At 54.8% G+C, this 21,979-nt stretch overlaps 1 protein-coding gene across 1 annotated transcript in view; it reads right to left on the reverse strand.

The window, feature by feature from the left end:
• The window catches only part of CCDC88C (coiled-coil domain containing 88C), a 114,806-nt gene that overhangs the window by 23,159 nt on the left and 69,668 nt on the right, over positions 1 to 21,979 (reverse strand). Inside the window, exons 11-20 of the mRNA XM_006925528.2 lie at positions 20,278 to 20,424; positions 19,502 to 19,646; positions 16,039 to 16,223; positions 11,398 to 11,535; positions 9,031 to 10,101; positions 7,074 to 7,201; positions 5,911 to 6,052; positions 4,914 to 5,102; positions 3,630 to 3,791; positions 2,152 to 2,429 (exon numbers count right to left, since the gene is read on the reverse strand). Coding sequence (XP_006925590.1) covers positions 2,152 to 2,429; positions 3,630 to 3,791; positions 4,914 to 5,102; positions 5,911 to 6,052; positions 7,074 to 7,201; positions 9,031 to 10,101; positions 11,398 to 11,535; positions 16,039 to 16,223; positions 19,502 to 19,646; positions 20,278 to 20,424 — 2,585 coding nt within the window. The remainder of the gene's footprint in view (positions 1 to 2,151; positions 2,430 to 3,629; positions 3,792 to 4,913; positions 5,103 to 5,910; positions 6,053 to 7,073; positions 7,202 to 9,030; positions 10,102 to 11,397; positions 11,536 to 16,038; positions 16,224 to 19,501; positions 19,647 to 20,277; positions 20,425 to 21,979) is intronic.

Here is a 21,979-nt window from a genome sequence, read left to right on the forward strand (position 1 = left end):
TGCACTGATCAAGCCTATCTCTAACCGTTAGTAACCACCAACTGCAGGGCAAGAACTGGACGAGGCTTGCTTCCCATGAATCCCCAGTATGAGGCACGACACTCAGCAAATATGTGTAAGGAAATGAATGAATGACTGTCTGACTTCATCATCCCTGTGTTTCAGGTACCTACACTTCCAAACCCGTAGCCTTGTTGCAGGCAGACGGAAGGGGCCACCAGCCATCTGTCCAACCAGCAAAAAATACTGAGTAATTCAGCACTTCTGCATGCAGCAGTATTTACAATAGCAACCTAAGTGGCCATCGATAAATGAATGGATAAAGAAGTGGTACATATATATACAATGCAATATTACTCAGCCACAAAAGAGTGAAATCTTGCCATCTGTGATGACGTGGATGGACCTAGAAAATGTTATGCTAAGTGAAATAAGTCAGACAGAGAAAGACAAATACCATATGATTTCACTTGCATGTGGAAACTAAAAATCAAAATAAACGATCAAAACAAAAAACAAACTGATAGATACAGAGAACAAACAGATGGTTGACAGATGGGAGGGGGGCTGGAGGGTGGGTGAAAAAGGGGAAGAGATTAAGATGTACAAATTGGTAGTTATAAATACAATCACAGGAACGTAAAGTAGAGCACGGGAAACATACTCAATGTTATAATTACTATGTATGGTGCCAGGTGGGTACTAGCCTAAGTGGGGTGATCACTTTGTAAGGCATATACATGTCTAATCACTATGTTGTACCCCTGAAACTGATATAACATTCTATGTCAACTGTAATTGGAAAAAATTATTTAAAAAGACACACAAGCACCTGGTGAGTGGTGGGCACCATGCTAGTTGCCAGTTTCAGAGTTGTGTGAACACTTTTTGCTCCACCTCAGTACTCAGCTGGGTGCGTCCCTCCCACGTCTAGACACAGTACCACATGTACAGTGGATGTTCAATAAATGCTACGTGAATACAGGATGGCTGTGGGAAGACGGAGAGGCAAGAGGCAGAAGCAGCTCATTTTCGCTAGAAGGAGCTGAGTCTTACAGGAGCAGACGCCTCAGCACTTCTGAAGGCTGGCGATCTGCGGGATAAAGGGGTGGAGGGCTGCGGATGGAGGCGAACGGAAGCCCTGGTAAATGAATGAATGAATGCCATCATCCACAGCATCGCCAGATGCCCCCACAAAGCTTTGCTGGCTCAGCCACTTCCCTGGAGCCCTGCAATGGGAACTTGCTGCACCTCCGCTGCTCCTGCCAAAGACTCGGCTTTCACTCAGCATCTCGCTGAGGCCGAATCAAGGGCAACGCTATCTCAGGGACACCTCACAAGCACGGGGAGGGGATAATCGCTTCCCCCATGCAGCTGCAAGTGTCTGAGAGCCTCGCTCTCCTGAGTTAGTCACGTGTACATCACACACCCCTCGGCTGTGGGCCCTGAGCACCTGCCCAGCGGCCTGGAACAATCAGGACCTGTGGGCCGGAGCTCAGGCAATGTTGCCACTGAATGCACTCCAAACCCTGACTTGTCCAGAGTTAGGTTAAGATCTGTGCATTTCAATGTACATCAATTTTACCTAAAACCAAAAGAAGTGTGGAGGTGGAGAGCGGGAGGTAAAGATGAAACGAGAATGGCAGCGTGCTGACAGCCGCTGAAGCCGGGTGATGCCGACACAGGGCTCTGACTTCACTATTCCGTTCACTTTCTATATGCTCAACACTTTCAAAGATGAATGATTAAAAAAAAGAAGCCCAGATTTTGATAGGAAAGGAAATGCCTGGGAATCTAGGGTAAAGCACGTCGCTACGAATCAGCAGCTGTGGTGAACTTCCTCCTCCTTGTTCTTGGTTTGGAGAGAAAAGGAAGATGGGCGGGAATCCTTAGGGGAGCAGAGACCCCAATGCCAATGCTAGGTTTCCCCAAGCCAGGATTAGCCACATACTCCCTTCTCCACTCGGGGACCGTCCTGCCGCTCAGTCTCCAGAAACTCCAAACCGCTGAGGGTGACATTTGATTTACTTCCCTGTGCCCCAGACCCTGAAGCAGCGGGCCAACCAAGAGGAAACACGGTGGGGGCACGGCGCAGGGAGGAACCCGAGCCCTGCGGGCACCGCCTGACTGCCCGGCAGCTGCCGCACGCACCTCTCCCTGAGCTCCTTGTGCTCCAGCTCCAGGTTCCGATGCAGCGTCTTCAGGCAGCTGTGCTGGCGGATGAGGGCCTCGTACTCCGCGGACTGGCGCTCGTGGAGCGCGCCCAGGTGCTCGTGGTCCTGCAGCAGGGCCTCGTAGGCGGCCGTCAGCCGCTCCTGCTGCTTCTGCAGGTTCTCGTTCTCACTCTCCTTGGCTGCCTGCTGGTTCTGGAGCAGGGTGTACTGCGAGGTGAGCGAGGCGCTCTGGGAGCTCAGAGTGGAGTTCTCCACCTGCAGGGGGGGAGGGAGAGGAGCTGGGCTGCCTCTCTGTGTGCAGGCCCCGGGGAGCCACGGGCTCGGCATCCCCAAATGCAGTGAGGGGCCAAGAGCAGGGGTCACGTGCAACACTGAAATAATAGGGACCCTCAGGGCAGGCAAAACCCAGGGGACTGAGGACGGTTCTATCAGAGCTTAAGGAACTGCTCCTGGAAAGGGCTGATGGCACAAACGGGCGATTACATGGTGCTTCAGTGCTGTGCCCCCTCCACAAATGTGACCTTTTGGGGCCAATTATGTCCTTTCTCTAGGTACCTTGGGTACCCTCTTTGACTCCTTTCAGAAGCCTATTTTAAAAAAAGAAGGAGACGGAAAACCGACAGGGATATAGAATACCTGAACAACACTACCTACCAATGTAACCTAACACATTTACAGAACACCCAACCAGCGACACCTAAAACCACCAGAAAACTGAAGAGAGAATCCGTCCTAACTCATTCTGAGGCCAGAATTACACGGATATGCAAACCACATCATTACAACATTAACAACCCAACAAAAACGAACTACTAGCCAATACCCTACTCTATTTTAACAGAACCAACCCTAACCTCTTTGCCAAACGTTTCCTGTTCATTGTCCCTGACCCATAAGTTACCTATTTTCAAACGCTTTTCTCAGAAACTGCATTAATAAATAATTCGTTTTCCCACAACCTATCAGCCATAAATAAAAACCAATGTCCCCACCTCCGCAGCTCAGAACACCAGCTCTGCTAGATGCTCGCGACAGCTGGGGAGCCGCTTCATGCTCGTCTCCTCTCGTGGAGGTTAAAAATCCACCTTAGAGAGGCTCTGCCCGGTCCCACGGTAAAGAAACCTGCTTAACTCTGTTGGGCTGAACTTGGCTGGTCCCATGTCTTCCCCCAAGTCATTCCTAGTAACACCTCGAGGGACAGATTTTAGGAAACAGACAAAAGCAGGGAAATGACATTTTTGGCCTGGGCAGCCACATGTTCGATCGTTGAAAATGGCTTGTAAACCATCACCACCTTCCAAGATCTTGAGGCTAGAAACCACTGTTTACAACGAGCCTATTAAAAATAACACAACAAGACCGCCAACTCTCTCATTCTCCGTCTCGCTGCTTATGAGGAGCCGGCGTGCTGGGAGCTGGTCTCCAGGAGAGCAGGTATTCGCCCCGTGCCCTCACCTGCAGCTTGGCTGTCTGGGTCTGCAGGGTCGTGTTGTGCTCTTGCAGGAAGGCGCTTTGTCTCTGCAGGGTTAGAATCTGGCTGCTGAAGGCCACGTTCTGGGTCTCCAAATGCTGCAGCTGTTCCTTGAGCAGCTGCTTCTCAGCCTGCAGAGCTGCGTTCTAGGGAGTGGGAAGCACGAGGTCATCAGACACTGGCCTGATAAATGGTACCTGAGTTGTAAGGAACCCTCAAGAGTCTATGTTTTGGGGGCCAAAGCCAGGGTCCGCCAGGTGAGAGAAGTAACATTTTCCCTCTTGGAAAACACAATCAACAGAATTGGAAAAAATCACTCTTTTGCGGGGCACGTGCTTTCAAGACAACAAAGAATACATATAAAGGGGATTGAGCACAGAACCTTAGCTTTGGGCGCGAGGCAAAGGCAAGCTGGAGGTCGGGCTGCTTCATCCTCTCTCTCTCTAATGCTTTGTTTTCTGTTGAACACCTGAGTGTATTTCTTTCAGCTTCTTGCACGGGATAGGAGTCAAGGCCTGTGGCCACAGCCTCACCCTACTCCAGAGTGACAGCAGGTAGAATGAGGTGGTTCATGTTCCATGAGGCTGATAAAGGCCTTGCAGAATACGCCACCAACTGGGCCAGGGGCCAAGACATGTGGGTTACCTTACTAGCACGGGACTTCGGTCAAGTCTCTTAAACTCTGTCTCAGCTTTCTCATCTGTCAAACCATCACTATCTACTTCATGCAGTTGTTGGGAGCGTCAAATAAAACCAGGGGTTTAGACATGCACTGGCAAACTGTTTTCTGTAAAGGGCCAGATAGTAAATATTTTGGGGTGTACCAGCCATGTTGTCTCTGTCCCAACTACTCAGCCCCTCCAGTGCTAGGGAGGCAACCACACACAGCACAAAGGGCATGTCTGTGTTCTCATAAAACCTTGTTTCCAGAAGCAGGCAGCGGGCTGTGGTTTGTCACCCCTGATACAGAGCACTGACACACAATGCTATGGAAATACGCCATAGGCCGAGTCTGATGGGCAGACAGACTGCAAGTCACCATGAGAAAATATGAATATACCCCTTTGTGCTGGAAATGCTGAAGGGGCCGCAAATGAAAAACAGTTAAAAGGATTTGCCAGGACAACTCAAGAAGTGTCCAACTAGATCTAAATAACTCTCAACAGATTCTGACATCTTGTGTGCTTTACAGTGATGGCGTTCTATCACCGGGACCGTTTTAATAGGAAGGTCTCTCTGAGCAACTGTGACCGGGGCAGCCAACTCACATCCCGCTCCAGCTCAATGGCCCGGTCCTTCACTCGCAGCAGCTCCATGGTGGCTTCCTTGTGGCTTGGCCCCCAGCTCTCCCTTCCTTGGTGACCAGCAACCAACGTCCCCACAGGCTGTTTGACAGAATTCTGCAGGTGCTTCCCCTCTTCCTGGTTCTGCCTGAGGCTCTCACACTCCTTCTGCAGCTGTGGGGACAGGTGCATGAAAGCAGATGTGGGGCAGGAAGAGGCCAGCTTGGAGTCCGCTGTCAGTGGCCAGAGGACGGCCCCACACCAAACCCCACGCCTCACCCAGCACTGGCACATGACAAGCCAGACACTCAGCTTTTGCTTTTGGGGGCAGTGCACACAAGCGGTGGTCACCTGCAACCCCATCCTGCCTCAGTCCCGACTTTAGCCTTGTGGCAAGTCTTCTCACTTCCCTGAGCCTCGGCTGTCTGCCGAGGCGAGCCCAGGAATGTGGACCAGGTGATGTTATAAAGCCCCTTCTGGCTCTAGAACAGCTTTGCCCTAATTCCTTACCCAATCACGCAGCCAAGAGGCGTGCCAAGGATTCAAAGAGGAGGGAGGAAGGGTACCTGTGCGCACACCTGTGGAGGGCCCGTGCTAAGAGGAGATGTGCACAACCTTATGAGCCCCTGTGTGCCTGTCTGCCCCATCTGAGGGTGCCCATGAGCCTCTGTAGGCCTGTTTGGTGTCCAATGCCCACAAGTTCACACGGGTCCTTCTCGGTGCCCCAGACCTTGCCCAGCAGACGCGGTGCTGTTCTGAGCCGGCCTTCTCTCTCTGGCCTCTACGCTACTCTCTGGTTCTGTGCAGCCCTGACATGGATGATTCTGATGTAGCTCCCTCAGAACTCTGCGGCTCATCCCCACCCGCTCCAGGGAGTGAGCATCCAGGCTGCCCCTCTGCTACCCAGCTGAGGGGCTGGAAAGGGTGAGGTGGGGACCTCACAGCCAAGACCCCAAGCTCGTCCCCCACGGCCAGCTCTTACCACCTGGAGCTCGTTCTGTAACTGGTGATTCAGGCTGGCTTTCTCTTCCATCTGCGCTTCTAAGAACACAATCTTTTCTTCTTTCATGGCTAGTGTCATTTTTAAATTGGATTCATTCCTGCCCTCCAAAATCTTGTATTTTCTGAAAAATACAGATGTAACAGTATCATTTGTCTGCCTTTCCTACCCACAAGCTCCCAGTCTCCCGGCTGCCACACACCTTCCCTCCACTAAGCCGGCACCCTGCACTTTTGGTCCAGGAGCCAAAAACCGTCCACGCAGAGCCTTTCCCAGGACTCCCAGTGTCAACATGCCTACGACGTGTTCAAACAAGAAGCACTACGGTAGCTTTACAGCCATCGTCTTAGGGAGGCATTATCATGGCCCTTTCACAGATGGGGAAACTGAGTCTCAGAGAGATTAAGCAATTTGCCCAAGCTCACAGTGCTGAATGGTAAGTTTGCATGGCCTTTTCACCACACCGAAAGGGTATCACGTCACTGAACACGTGGACCTTCTCAGGTACAAGTCCAAAAAAAGTCTAAGACACTGGATTCCTTGAAAAATGAGTCATTTTAAAAAGCACTGCAGGCAAAGCCTGTAATAGTTAATTACAGCAACAGTTAATTTTTTTAATTTTAAAAAATTAAAGTGCTGGAGTGGGGGAAAAAGGAATAAATAGATGGAACAGAGAACTTTTAGGGCAGTGACAATATTCTACGATACTATAACGATGGACACATGCCATGATACGTGTCCAAAACCACGAGGATGTGCAATGTCAGAGTGAACCGTAATGCAAACTACAGCCTTCGGGGGATGAAATTCGCCATAACATACATATGTACCACTCCCATGGGGAATGCGGATCGCGGGGGGAGGCTATGCACGTGGTAGGTACCTTCCCTCAATTTTGTTGTGAACCTAAAACTACTCTAAACGATAAAGTCTATTTAAAGAAAAAAATAAGACGCCTTTTTATTGGACAAAAGAATTTCCTTCCACTCCATCCGGGGAACCTCCAAGAAGACCTGGAATGTGAACGCCAACAGGCCCTCCGCTGCCAGGCGTAAACACAGCTCCGGAGCTGAGGGCGTGGAGCACGGGGGACGTGGGTGTGGGCCGGAAAAGCCTGCAGACCACACAGGGGAGCGAGTCCTCACCTGTCGTTGTCGCTGGTATCATCCTGCAGCAGCAGCTCCTTGGGGAGGCCGACCTTCTCCAGCTCCTGGCTCAGTTTGTCCAGCTCGCTGGTCAGCTGCTGGCTCTTCAGCTTCTCCAGCACCAGGTCCTACAAGGACAGAGAACGAGTGTGGGAGGGGAACCCAGAAGCAATAGCTGGCCAGGCAGCCACAGGTCCTTCTCGAGGCTGAGCAACGTCGCTCACGTCAAGACCAGGTTGTCGCGAGGGCTGAGGCAGGTGGTTCAACGGGGACGGGAGAACTCCAGGGATGTCTTCCAAAGAGCAGAGAAGATGCTTCTCCAAGCCCTGGCGCCATAATGACAACATGTGGCAGTGCGTTAGGATGGATCTAACGTGCTCCAAAGACGTCCAAAAGTGTTTGGAGCACCAGTATCTCGACCTTTTCTATGGAGTAATTAAAGGCTCGCTGCAGAGAATTTGGGACAGACAGGTAAAAAAGTATTAAAAAAAAAGAGAAAGATTTAATTTTAAAGCCTGATTTTGATTTACTTTTCAAAAGTGGTGCTGGTCTAATGGTTTAGGCAATTCGCTCAGCCCAGTCCGCTTTACTTCCACACCTATCTGCAGCTCTCCAGGCGGCTGCCATCCATCGGCCTGGTGACACAGCTGTCTGCATGCACGTCTACCCCCCCACATGCTAAGGCCTGGAACAGCAGTGTGACAGAAGCGGCGCTTCACTGAAGTTACGTGAAGCTAGGTGACCAGTTCTGACCAATGGGCTGTGTGCGGAAGTGATCTGTCACTTCCTGGCTGCAGCATGGAAGAGCTGGTGTCCTTCGCCATGGCAACTGCCTAAACCTCCTGCTGAGATGGTGGAGCCGTAAGATCAGAGCAGCATGCACTGCTGAGTCACAATGCAGAGGACAGGCTCCCCGGAGAGTCACCTGGACTCCTGTGCGTGAGAAGTAAGCCTTATGATTCCTGGGCTGTCCATTACTGTGGTATAACCTACCCACACTTACAGAGGTAGGGACTGCGGGCCGTGTTTGTGTTCTGTATCTCTGCCTCGCACACCCTTCTGCCTGCGGAGACTTCTCTGCGTTCAAATCTGTTCCCTTTTCTTCCATGGCACACAGCTGGAACACAGGTGTGGCTGTGTGACCAAGTGACGTGTGATCCTTCTCACTCACTCTCTTCCTCGTCCACCCACTATCTGCAGAGGAGCCAGAAGAGGACCCCACTGTCGGATGGCCATGGCACAGGACAGATGAAGCCAGGTGCCCGAGTCCACCTGGGAACACCCGCAATGAACGCCTCCATGCTGGAGACTCAGCTTCTGGGCTGCGCCATTCAGATGCCAAAGTCACTGACTCGGGCAGTTTTTGACCCCAACACACTGGAGGATGCTCAGCTGGCCCCCACAAAAAGTACCAGGAAGAAGGAGAACACGTGTGCACCAAGACACTGTGAAATGTCCAGACCTTCCGATCCTGTAAATTCCACTTCTCGGACTATCTGTGAGGAAAACTGGTATGCACCTGTGAAGGTATACAGTGTAAGGGTGGGCAGCGTTACTAAAAATAGTGACAAAGGGAAAGAACCAAAGCTTCCAAAACATAGCCACTGTAAGTCTACAGAATTCAGAAATAGCTGTTAGAAAAACTGTGACTTGATACCTGTTTAATGTAATAAGAAAATGCATTAAAAGTGAAAAGCAGAATAGGGCCAGGATGCAGAAAGCAGGATGCTAAGTGTGTGTACTCAAGCACGGGGTAGCGATGGACTAAAACGAGCCAAACTGCCATCGGCGGCCATCTCTGGGCAGCGAGGCGGTAACGGGTGATTTTCACTTGGTTCTTCACGCCTTTCAGCATTATTGTCAGAGTCAGGGCAAAGCATCAAGGGGGGTCACACACTTCCATTCCGCCAACCCCGCCAGCCGCTCCCCCCCGAGGGGCTGCCGTCACCCAGCTCACCTCCCTCAGGGTCGTCAGCGTCCTCGTGTGCATGGTGACTTGCTTGGTGAGGTCCCTGTTGTCCTTCTCAAGCTCCCTCAGCTTGGTGGCCGCGTCCCTGCAGCGGGCCAGCTCCTTGTCCAGGGCGCGGCAGTCTTTCTCGGCGGCGGACAGCTTGGTGGCGCTGTCATCCAGGACCGCGTCCTTGAGCTCCACCTGCTGCCACAGCCGCTTCACCTCCTTCTCCAGCACCTTCTTGTCCTTCTCCAGCTGGGCCGCCTCCTGCTCCAGGGCCTTCCTGTCCGTCTCAAACCGCTCCAGCTGCTTGTTGGCGAGCCGCAGGGCCTCCAGGTCCCGCTGCAGGGCCTGGTTTTCCGCCTCCAGCTCCCCGAGCTCCCGTTCCAGCGCCTGCGCCTTCTGGCTGCTGCTCTCCAGGGTCTGCTGCAGCCGCAGGTTCTCGGCGCTCACGCTCTGGTAGCTGAGCTCCAGGCGCTCCGACTTCTTGCCCAGGGCCTTCAGCAGCTCCACGTTTTTCCTCAGCTCCTCCTTCTCCTGCTCGAGCTCTTGGTTTTCCCTCTCGATCTGAGCCATCTTGGTGCTGGTGAAGCGCATGGTCTCCACCATCCTGCGCAGCTCCAGGTTCTCCTCGTCCAGCTGCTTGTTGTCCTGCTCCAGCCCCTCGAGCTGCACCGCCACGTTCTGCAGGGTGTCCAGAGACTTCCTCAGCTTCCGGTTCTCCAGCGTCAGGCCCCGGCTCTCGTGCTCCAGGGCGTCCACCTTCTCGGAGGCGGTCTTCAGGGAGGTGACCTTCGTGGCCAGCTTCTCGTTCTCCTTCTGCAGCCGGTGCAGCTCCTTCTCCAGCTCCTCCGCCCGCGCCGCCTTCTCCTTCACCTGCTCAAGGTCCTTGTGCAGCTGCTGCTTCTCGAACTCCAGCTTGCTGAGTTTGCTGCTGGTCTCCGTCACCGTCTGGTGGAGGACTTTGTTCTCCTTCTCGATGTCCTTTACGCGGGCCTCGCTGCTGACCTGCGACCTCTCCCGCAGCGACCACATGGCCTGATTGAGATGATCCTTTTCTTGCTCAAGATCCTTGATCTGTGGCAAAACACAACGGGAATGACACAGGGCTGCACAAACGTATTTCAGTGATTTGGGCCCAAACTGGGGGACTGAAGTGTAGGCTTTGAACACCACCCCACCATGCACCCGAAAGAAGTCCCAACATTCTGCAGAAGCCTGAGTGGACACAAGGCGAAGGGCACAGAGAGTCCCACTGAGACAGCTCAAGTCAAACCACATTCAAAGCAGCCAGGATGACCCAGAAGCATAAACGACACCTCCCCTCACTCGAAACAGAGTGATTCTCCGTGGTACTTCTACCCTAGTCGGTAGGACCCCCGCGAGCTGGCCGCCCACCTCTGTAGACTCTCCTTATGCTCTTCTCTTCCTGCAGACACTACACGTGGTCCTCCCTCTGCTGTGAGTACTCACCACCCTCCACCCCCAGCCTCAGCATCTCTGGCTCCTTCTCGTCCTTCAGGGCTCAGGCAGCGTCAGCTCCTCAGGGAAGCCCTGCGCCACAACCCTGAACACCCTGCGCCCAGCAGGATTCTCTCCGTGGCCACCATGTTTATTCCCTTTAAGCACACATCTGAAATCACCCTGCTTGTCGCCTGTCATTCCGCCTCTAGACCGGGTGGGGGCCTATCTTTTCACCACACATACCACCATGCCGACCCCCTTTTTTTGCTCTAGAGAGACTGAAAAGCTCAAATAATTGACACCCAGCTTCCTTTGCAGCTAGAGATAGTCACGTGTCGGGTCTGGCCCATGAGATGCTGACAGGGTCCTGGGCAGGCTGTCCCTCTGCCCCTACCCTCTACCTCCTCCTGCCCATTCCTTGGGGACATGCAGCAGCCACTGCTAAGACTAGCAGAGCGGGAAGAAAGAAGCCTGGCTCCTGGATGGCATCACCACGCCCCTGCCCCGCCACTGGACTATCTACCCTGGGGCTTCTTGCAGTGTGAGGCAAACCCTGAAGGTCTGCCAGTCCTCAGTGTGACACCGGATGTTTGGGCTGCATCGTTCTTTGTCCCATGGGGCTGTCCTGTGTCTTGCAGCATCCTTGGCTTCCACCCACTACATGTCAGGAGCACCTCCTCGCTCCTCCAAGTCATGACAAGCAAAAATGAGATTTCCAGTGTCTCCTGGGAGACAAAACCTGCCCTGTTCCCCTGCTGCTGGTTGAGAACTGCTGGTTTGAGCTGCAGCTAAGCAAGGTAACTGGTGACCCACTTATTGCTAATAAATTGCCAGGAAACAGCTTAGATGCCGGACTCCCCTCTTGCAGGCGGGGCTTCCAGGCGAAGCATTTGCTCTGGAGGCACCTACCTGCCTGGCTTTGTCAGCCTTCATGGTCTCCATGTCACTCTGCAGCTGTTCTTTCTCTTTGATCAGCTCCTCGCTGAGGGTCTCCAAATCCTGGTTGCTCTGCTTCTCCCTCTCCAGCTGGGTTTGTAACTTTTCTATCTGTGGAGTCAAAAGCCCCAGGATGTAGGAAAGTCAGTTCCACAACGTGAACTATGTTTTAAAACAAATTAAAAACCTGTCAGCCCCATGAAATACTTTAACAGGCCTTTTCTCAAGGAAAAACATCTGTAGTGACCTTCCCCACCTTTGACCATCAACTCTTAGCCCGCGGTTTGCTCTTCTAGCTCAAGGTGGAAGGAAAGGTCATGGGCAACAAGAGGTCAGTCTCCCTCCCAGCCCACTTCTCCTCACCCTCAGTGCCACACGCTCAACACTCCCCAGGTCACTTGCTTCCATCTTAGGCCTTGTCCACTCCCCTGAGGATTAGACCACCTGCCCTGGGGCCACCAGCCACCACCACTGGGTGCCCTGCAGAGACTTCCCTCGGTTGCTCAGAGTGGTCTTCTGATGTTTCTCCTGCCTCTCATCCTCCAAGTAAATCTGTCACCAAGTCTTGTCCTCTCTCCCCACGCCGCTCCCCCCTGCCTGCCGCAGGCCGGACCACATTCCATCTTGCCTGGACGAATGGCCGGTCACCTCACTGACACCAAGCTCTTCCGCCTGGATCCACCAGCCAACCTTCCTATGAACGTGAACAACCTAGACCAGTGCTTCTCATACTGTGTGCCTAGCACCCAGACAACATGACAAACGCAGATCGAGACTCAGCAGGTGCAGGGCAAGACCTGACATTTGGCTCCCAGGTGAGGCCCGAGCTGTTGCATGCATTGCAAGGGCTTCAAGGCAGCTGCTGCCTTTCCCACTGGCACCAAGCTCATTATCATCTAGGACAGGAGTTGGCAGTGGCACTGACTCTGGCGTCCGAGAGACAAGCGTTCCTAGTCTGGTTCCTCCCTGCTAGCAACGGGACCCGAGTGAGTGTCCATGACTGACACTGGGCCAGCGGCAGGCATCGCTGCAAGCGCCTGTCAGTGTGAAGTGCTCAGCACACACCCCGCAGGCAGAGGGTGTGTCAAGGCTCGCTGACCACCCCGCCCCCGCCATGAGAGTGCTGGGTGCTGGGCCCCCAAGGCTTCTGACCCGGTTGGGCTGGGCGCATGAATCTGCATCTGGACTTGTGCCCCTGATGCTGCTGGTTCAGAACAACTGCTCTAAAACTAAAACGATGGTCTCCAAGATCAAAGATCAGATGGTTCGCAAACTTTGAAAGATCCCAGACTTCAGGCCACTGATTAGAATCTCGGGGGGGTAGGACCCCAACATGCCCAGTGAGCAGCCAGGACTTAGAGCCTGCTCTGTTCGCCTGTCTGGGTTGGGGCCTGGCACAGGTAGGCTCACAGAGCCCCCAGAAGGATCGCTGCCTGAACGCCAGCTTCGCTTACTTCTCCGAGAGCGAGGGGCCGCCGTGCCTTCCGGCCTCACAGGTCTGTGCGCTGTCTCAAGCCTCCTGCGGAGCAAGCGGCCGGGTCAGCTACTCCCCAGCAGTGGGGGGGTCAGGCCCAGAACGCACACGTGCGTTCTCACGTCATGCTGTCAGCGCATCACGCCCCTGGCCCCGACTCGGGGACCCCGGGAAGGGGAAGCCTCGCCCGGCCACGGCCTACAGGACGATGCACTACGATGCGCCGCGTGTCTGAGTCTTTCTCCACAGGGAGAGTCTCTCTCTTCCCCTCCCTCACCTCTGCCCCACTTCCTAGCACAAGGCCTGGGACCAGCAGAGAGGCAGGGCTGTTCTCTGTTGCCAGCGCCCACACCTGAGTGGCCGTGAGGAGGAAAGCCATGAGCGGCTGTCACCGACCGTCACACAGAGACGGCACGGGGCTCAGTGACTTGCCCAGCGCCTCACGGGGAGGACGAAGCAGAGCTGGGACACGCGCGCGTGGGCCGACCCCAGCCCTGCTCTCAATCACGGTCAGGGCCTGCGATGTGTGTGCTCCCCGCCCCCTCCCGGGCCCCAACTCACCCCCACCCCGACTCACTGTTAAAACTTCACCCTTACTACCCCTTCCCTCCCAAAGGACCGTGATTCTGGCCTTTGCATTTCTGATTGTTGTTGCTTCTGGTCTGAAGATGCGATTTCCCCATGTCCCACCCACCACTGTAGGAGCCGCCTCACCCCCACCTCCCTTTTCTGGTTCTTTCCACTGTCAACCCAGAGTTCCTACTCTTGTCTGTCCCCAAAGGGGCCCCGCCCCCCTGGGGCGAGCTCGCTGGCCATAGGCCTTCTGGCCCGAGTTTCCCATCCTCTCTGAGGAGCCAGGCTCGGGCTGAGGGCGCACGTGGCGAGGCTCCGGGTCCCCGGAGCTCACAAGTGCCAGGGACCTGCCTCTCAGCCACTGGGCTGTTCTTGCCTTCTCAGGACAGGCCCCAAAAGGCTGTCCCTCTTCCTCTGAAACTCTGACAGCATCAACGCCAAGCTAGACCCGGGGGTGCAATGCCTTCTCTCAGGCCACACCAGTGTCACGGGTTAGCGGGGAAAACGCTAACTTCGGGAACAATGGTTTCTACAGACACTTCGGACTGAAGCACGCTTGCAGCCTGGGCTACACTGGGGGAGCTGGGAGAGCCAGGTTGACGCCAGGGGGTCTGAGCCCCGTGACCGCTGTGTCCTCGCTGACCCTCGCCCCCCCTTCACAGACACTTCCCAGGAAGACTGTGCCGTTTAGACTTATCCCGAGGCTGTGCGTATCCTTGCTCCAGGAAAGTGACAGGGCCAAGTCCCCAGTGGTACTCAGCTAGTGGCCGAGACTTGACACCCATCCAGCATATGTGCCAGGCTCTGGGGTCACCAAGATCAAAGATCAGATGAGAAGATCCCACCAGGCCCTGGGCGGGCTGAGCAGGACAGGAAGCAGCAGCTCCGGCGGGCAGAAGGGCTGCCTTCCCGGGGCTCCTGGTCCCGAACGAAGGGCAGCTCTGATCTGGCAACTGCGTTATCTCCCTTCTTCCAAGGTCTCTGCCAAAACACGCCTCCCGGGGACTGTGGCAGGAGACGGCTGGTGTCCCACCAGGAACCGATCCAGAGGAAGCAGGAGGGTGGGACCCCAGAGACAGGGCTTAGGAGCCATGTGGGGTGGGCAGCACCCACTGCCAGTCCAGTCTGTGTGGAGCGGGCTGCAGTGGACCACAGGGGTGGGCATCAGCGGTCATCTCTAGGCCAGAGAGGTTACACTGCAGCCTGCAGCAGACCCACAAAGGGCCCGCAGAGTCAGAGGCTCTCATTTTTCTAAAGGTCGATCCTTTTTTATCTTGGCCAAAGTTGAACTGCCATTTATAAAGATACTTCCTGGGCCAGGCCCACGTGAATGTAAAAACCTCAAACCGTCTAGTCGCTTTCCTCCTGCTACTCTGCACTGAGACACGGTGTGAGTTTCCCATTATCTTGCAAAGAAAGGACAAACTAATAGGCAGCTCACCTGCTGCAAGGCACACGCTTCCAAGGGACAGGAAGAGTGAGTGGCCGAGCCTGAGAGGTCCTACAGGGGACTGGAGAAACCACTTCACTGATGAAGGGGGCTGTCCCAAGCCTCACCCAGAGATGAAGTACCAAAGAGCCAGGTACCCTGCTTACAGCTCATGTCCCTCCCACCGCAGTGCAGCCTCAGCAAAGGATGCTGGCGGGGCTCATGAGCAGGTCGGGACAGACACCCAGACATCGAAAGTGCCAGTCCTGCACGGGGGTCAGCAAGCAAGAGTGCGCTTGCCCTCGTCCTCAGGCGGAGTTTGGCCACCGGTAAAGGTGTGCGCAGAGCCCACAATGCAACTGTGCCGTCCGCAGTGCGGCTGAGTCCTGGTGCCCTGTGAGACACGGCGGCCGTCTCCGGCCTCTCGACGGCCCTGCCGGCACCTGGGACTGCATCCCCCACGTGAATGGGGTCCTTCGACCCGCAGGACGAAGACTGGTTTGTGAGCCTCCGTCTGCCCTCCCAGGTGTCTGGGTTCCACTGTGTTACTGGGAAGGCCCAGGAGTGTCCTGAAAGGCGAACACGGTTCAGCCGTCTGTCCTTCCCCGTCCCATAAACCAGGAGGAAGGACAGAGCGCTGATCTTGCTCCGCCACCAGCAGGACCTAAAACAGTCCCTCAGGGAACACGCGTGCACGCGCACAGACACGCACACACACATGTGCACACACACATGTGCGCACACCCACTCACCCACATTACTCCTCTCCCCACGCCCGCCTGCAGCTTTCAACCCTGCACTGCTCTTTCCATTAAGCACTTACTATGCCAGACCTTTAACCGCCCCTAACTCACACAGTCCTCAGAGCCCGTCAGGTGGGGGCATCAGTAACCCCATTTCCCAGGTGAAAACAAGGCACACAGAGGTCAGTCGTGTCTGGGTCACGGCCTAAAGGCACTGGCGCAGGGACAAGGCATGCTGGCTCGTGACTCCTCTACTCCTGTCCCTCTATGACAACTGCAGCCGCACTGGGTCCTGCGTTTCTCTCAGCTGTGTCCTCACCGACATCGACCGCCCCACCGGGCCGCGGTCCATTTGGGGGCTGGGGAGGGGGACGCCCGCCCCCCGCCGGGGTTACCTTCTTGCTGAGCTGCTGGTTCTCCTTCTCCAGCTCCCCGCACTTGAGGCCGCTCTCCTCCAGCGCCAAGGACGCGTCCCGCAGCCCCTGGATAGTGCTCTGCAGGCTCTGGTTCTCCTTCTCCAGCTTCAGGATGCGGCTGGAGGCGCATTCGTTCAGCTCGAACACAAACGACTTCCTGGAGGCTGAAGCGCAGTCGGGTCAGAGCCCAGGGGCCTCGGTGATGCCCTCTGCCCCAGGCCTGAGATGGCCATCAGCCCCCGCCCTACCTTTGAGGGGCCTGGAAGGGACTCCCATGGGTCTGCTGGGGGCCTTCCTGACCTGTCAGTGCCCGAGGGGCCCTCAGGCAGGTACGGCCCTCTGCTGGCTCTGGTGGGGTCTGTTAGGGGAGCAACTCGGAGCTTACAGAGAAAGCGACGGTGGAGAAGCCAATGCAAAACTCAGACTGTGTCACTACTGGAACCAGTTTTTTTACAACTAAGCTGCTAACCTGACTGCACAAGTCAAGGATTTTAGAGACTAACAGAGATGGCGAACAGTGACACTTTCTGTGCCAGGTCTGAGAAATGGGAGTCTAGGCGGCTCAGCTGGGCGGTGGCAGAGCCTAAGGGGCACATGTGCCCAGTACTTGCCATAAGTGGATAAGGTCCTTTGGACAGAGATCTCATTCTGTAATTTCACAATTATGAGGAAAAAGAATGAGACAGTATGTGAAAACTGCTTTAAAAATTCCAAGTGAGATGAAAATATAAGCTAAAGATAGAAAAAGGCAGATTATCTACTTTGCCTTTAAACAGCTTGAATACAAATAGAAGGGGGAGCACGGACCTGACAGGAATGGAAGGGGGAGCACGGACCTGACAGGAATAGCAGGGGGTACTTTGCGTTTAAACAGCTCGAATACAAATAGCAGGGGGAGCACGGACCTGACAGGCAATAGAAGGGGGAGCACGGACCTGACGGGCATGGAAGGGGGAGCACGGACCTGACGGGCATGGAAAGGGGAGCACGGACCTGACGGGCATAGAAGGGGGAGCACGGACCTGACGGGCATGGAAGGGGGAGCACGGACCTGACAGGAATGAGCGTTTCCGGCCCCATCCTGCCACGAACAGGTGCATGACTGTAGGTAAGTCGCGGGCTTTTTCAGGAGGGAAAAAGAGGGTATATGGAAACCCTCAAAAGAAAGGGTCAGGTTCTCCCCTTGCCTGTCCCATGAGTGCCACGTGCTCAGCCCTGGGAGCCTTATCACAATGTATGGCTAAAACGGCGGCACCCCTACCTGCTCCTTAGTCATCACCCAGGGGCTAGAGGCACGTATAGGGGGCGGCTTGCATAGCAGGCACATCAAGCTGACAGCAAAATGTGTGTTTAGCTCCTCTGGATGACCATGAGGACAAAAGGTGTCTGCATCCTGCTCTGACTTATCTTCCAGCAAGGAGAGCTGTATAGACTCGAGAAGCCAGAACGTCCCGAAGACCCCGAGCAACGACGCAGTGCAGCAGCAGAGCGGGTGGGCCACCCGGGCCCGACACCGTCCCAGCGCGGCCGCACACACAAACGCACGTGCTCTCAACATGCGGAAACACGTGGGAGGGCTTCATCCTCACTCTGCGGCAAGTGACACTACCTGGAACGAAAACTCCACTGATTCACACCTGTGATCATTCAGATGGCACCTTTCCAGCATTCATTTAAAAAATAACATTTATATTGTGGTAAAATATACGTAAATCAGCCATTGTTAAGCGCACAGTTCTGTGGCATGACACGCAGCCACCCTGCTCTGCGACCATCAGCACCACCCACTTCCAGATGCTTCATTCTCTCGCGCTGAAACTCTGTAATCGCGGAGAACAATTTTGAAGGTTCTCCAAGTTAAACAATGGAACTGATTACCAGCCTCATTTCCTCTTCTGTAAAAGCCAGCGCCTCAGAGACTGTTACGGACACAACAGTTTATTATGAAAACAACCTATGGTTCTTTACTGGGTGCTCTGCTCACTAGCACCCCAAGCAACGAGAGTAAGGGGACATATTTTAGTAAGACAAGGGCAATAAGAACAGCCATCCCTTATCGGTGGCCTGTGGGCGAGGCGCAGTATAATGCTTCACTGGGTCCTCTCACTGGATACGCACAGCAGTCCTGTGAGGCGGCTTCATTACCCCCATTTTGCAGATGAGGTTTAAAAGAGGTCACCTGGCCCACAAGTAGGGGCACCAGAACTTTATTTAAGCCAAGTCTTTCTGACTCAAGAAGCCACCACACCACACATGCGAAAGTACATCAGGCTCCGCTCATTCCTGCCAGCTAAGCACTGGAACTTGGGAACACCAAGAACAAATCGTGGTCACTGACCCTGAAAGGGCTCACAAACTGGACTGAGCAGTCTGAATGACTGAGGCTTCCCAGTCCCATCGGCCACCCTGGTCTCTAACAGAAACACATTTGGTCTGAGACGGTCCCAGGCAGCCTGCACCACCTCTCTGCTCCACCAGAGGGCAGCGTCCTCTCAGGTGGACCTGAACGCGGGGAGCCTGAATCCCACCCCTGGCACCCCCATCAAACCACAGACAGAACTATCTTCTCACACAGATTAATAGTTTAACAAACAGACTTTAGGTTCAAAACTGATGAGACTCACGCCCCCCCGTCCCCCCGCAACGAGAAGGAAGGTATAGCTGCCTTCAACAGCCTTTCCATTATGCTCAGGGATGTTTATCAGAATTGAAAAAGCACCCCCAAACCAGCCCAAAGCTGTCCGGACGCCGAAGTCCTGAGTAAACAGTAACTTGCACTTCCAGGTGCACGCGTGCTATTTTTGAACACAGGAACTAGCCATTGTTTGCCCGGCGCTCGGGCTTCCTGCCGTACTGCTGACTGCTGCCCCACCCACTCTTCCCTGGCTGACATGACACCTCGTCCTCGGAGCGCTGGGCAGGGGCGTTAAGCACAGGAGGGGGAGGAAGAGGCCTGGGTCCTGTGAGAAGCAGCCACTTAGCAGCCCCCGCCCTGGGAGACAGAGAACAGGCTGCATCCATCTTGCCCAATTATGCAAATGAACGGAGGAACCGATGCCCAGGGTACATTTATAGTGGGGATTAGGGACCACTGGGGACTTCTCCTGCCATCCAGAGCTTTCAATCATCCATGGATAGGTCTAAGACGTCCTCTGGGTGTCAGCATGCTGTAATCTGGAAGCTCCCGGGACTGTCCATATGGGAACTGAGAAACCTGGCAACACTTAATTTGTATTTCATGTCCTGACATCAAGGCTGCCAGACCCCTCATGTTTTCCTTGGGGAGAACTGCAATGAAACAGTTCCAAATGGCCCTTGAAGGAAATTCTGTTTACTTGGAGTGAGGACGGGCTGACACATAAGATCCAGAGCCAAGGGCTCAGCTCCCTGGATGAGGAAGAAGCCGCAGCCAGGCTGGCCCCCGGGCACCGGGGCTGCCTACCGTCTGACAGGTCTGCATTCTTGGACAGCTGCTCCAGCTCCCAGCCGAGGTGGGCGGACTCGTTCATGCTCTGCTTCTGTGCAATCTCGAGGACCATGTTTTCTTCCAGCAGCTCCTCGATGCGCTTCTTGTCTGTGTCCCGGTCCTAGTGCAGGAGGGGGAAGGGGTGAGGATGCGGCCGGGGCACCCTCTGGACGAGACCCGGCCCCGTGCTTCTCCCCTCACTCCCCAGGATGAAGGGCCTCCGTGTGCCTGCTCACTTCAGAAAAAAACACACAGCTGTACAGAAATGACTCCAACACCGGGCCCAGCTGTTGGAGTTACACCACTAAAAGATGTGTTGGCCCAGTGCCCTAGGCGATGAAGCAGCCCGAGGTCTCTGACCGGTGTCTGCACAAAGTGGCACATGGTACAGGGCTTGAAAGCAAGTACTGTGATGATGGGCACATTCAAGGCCCTAGAGCAGGCTCGAAAAGGCTGTAGAGACTCATGAATTACAATTCAACCCACCATAAATGCCAGCAAAGACCCTGCTTGCAACAGACACCCACATCCATCCATACTTATAGAAAAGCAACCCAGCAGTCGAGTCCTATGTATTTTGTGGGAGTTCAGTGGTGCCCACTCAAGCCCGCTGAGCTTAGCGACTCTCTGCAGTTAGCGAGTCACTGTCGGTAGCAGCACCAAACCCAGCAGCTGAAAATCAGAGAAGGGCACAGCATAAACCTGAAACGGCCCCATTCTGTTCTACACGTGGTGACCACAGCTCGTCATACCAATTCCAGGTCGTGGAGCTTGGATTTCAGCTGCAGGTTCTCTTTCTCCAGCTCGTGAACTTTATCGCCCCGGGCCCGAGCCGCAGTCAGCTGTTCCTCCAGCATGGACTTGGTTTCAATTAAGATGATATTATCTTCTCTCAGCTCCTGGTCAGCGAAAGCACACATGAGAACCATCAGATTAAGTCGCCTGGTTCACGGCGACAGTGTTCTAAGATCAACGCGGCTCTTCCAGGCGCCTGGACGAAAACCACCAGCCGAGGGAAGTCTCCACTTCTCAGCGCCTGCGCCTTTTTCATCAGGCCAGACCACGTGGACTTTCTCTACGGAAAGAGAAAGGATCCATGAATCAAGGAAATATTTAAATTTGGGAAGGAAACACTTCCTCAGTGTCTGCTTTATGCTGGCCATGGTGTGAAAGTGTTTGACGTTTATAACCTCGTCTGATTGGATGAGTGGACTCTGTGGACAGATACGGGACGTCGTTGAGCTATTTCCTCAATGAGGAAGGGGTGGGGCTGAGAGTCTGTCCTGGGTTCGAGGGCTGAGTCTAATCTTCTCAATTCAACATTCCACTGATCCTGCGTTCTGGGAAAAAATGGCTATCCGGACCAGCTTCCGATCAACACACAGATCCTGCCAGAACAGTTTACACACACGCTCCTAGAACCAAAGTACTCGGCAGTTTCCTGGAAATGAAAACTCTGACAGTTAAGTCACGAGCAAATGTGAACTCCACAAATAAGCACTGCGGGCCTACTGTGGGTCAGGCACGGGCTGGCTGTGGGACAAAATGGCTGGTCCCTTATGGGCGCCTGCCAGGCGAGGGGCCCACTGGGCTCTCACTCTGCCCCAGGTGCCCAGAACACACGGGGAGGGGTCTGGCCCATTCACTACATCTCTTCACTTTCTGATTAAGGGGCTCCCTGGTTTCCCTCTTCCCCGGAGCCCTCCCAGCGCCATCTGGTATGCTGGGGGGACTGCGTCTCCCCTGAATGCCTGCAGTTCGCCAACACGCACACACGGGAACGTATCTGTTTCTCTCAGTGGGCGGTTTGCCAAGGCTTGCCCCACTCACGGGTTCTGACGACTGGGAGCTGAGCCGGTGGCTCCTGCTTACCCAGCATGCATTTATCTTCCCTGTAAGGGCCAGATCTGAGTCCAGCCAGGGGGAACCAAGCACCTTCCAGTCAGCGGTCACGGCTCTGATCACAGCTTTAGTCACAGACTGGATTCACCTGGGTGTCCGCCCTCTGCCGTCCCTGGCCCTCTGCGGCCGGCCCTGCAGCAGGTGCTCCCTGCCCCTGCCTCATTCGCTTCTCCCAACAGCCCCGAGGAGGAGGCAGGACGCCCCTTCCTACAGATGAACAGGCTGACCTGGGTTAACTAAGGAATGAGTCCAAACTCACAAAGCCAGCAAGGGAGGAAGCTGGGGCTTGAACTTGAGTCGAAGAGCTCAAGACCCGTGTTCTCTCCGCTGCCCTCGGCTGCCTGCAACGGACCCTTAAGGACTCGGTGGTGAGAGGCCTGCTGCTAACGCCGTGAGCCAGTGTGCAGGCAGCGCTTTCCAGAAGCAAGGCGGCCCGGCCCTCCCTCTCTGGCCACTGCCCACTGCTCTCCCCTCGCGTTCCGGCCAGTCCACACACCAGCGTTCCCAGCTCCACTGCACTCTCAGGCCCTGACCTCCCACAGCACAGGATGC

Source organism: Pteropus alecto, unplaced genomic scaffold (genome assembly GCF_000325575.1).
Source record: "Pteropus alecto unplaced genomic scaffold, ASM32557v1 scaffold8, whole genome shotgun sequence".
In the NCBI taxonomy this organism is placed as follows: domain Eukaryota; kingdom Metazoa; phylum Chordata; class Mammalia; order Chiroptera; family Pteropodidae; genus Pteropus; species Pteropus alecto.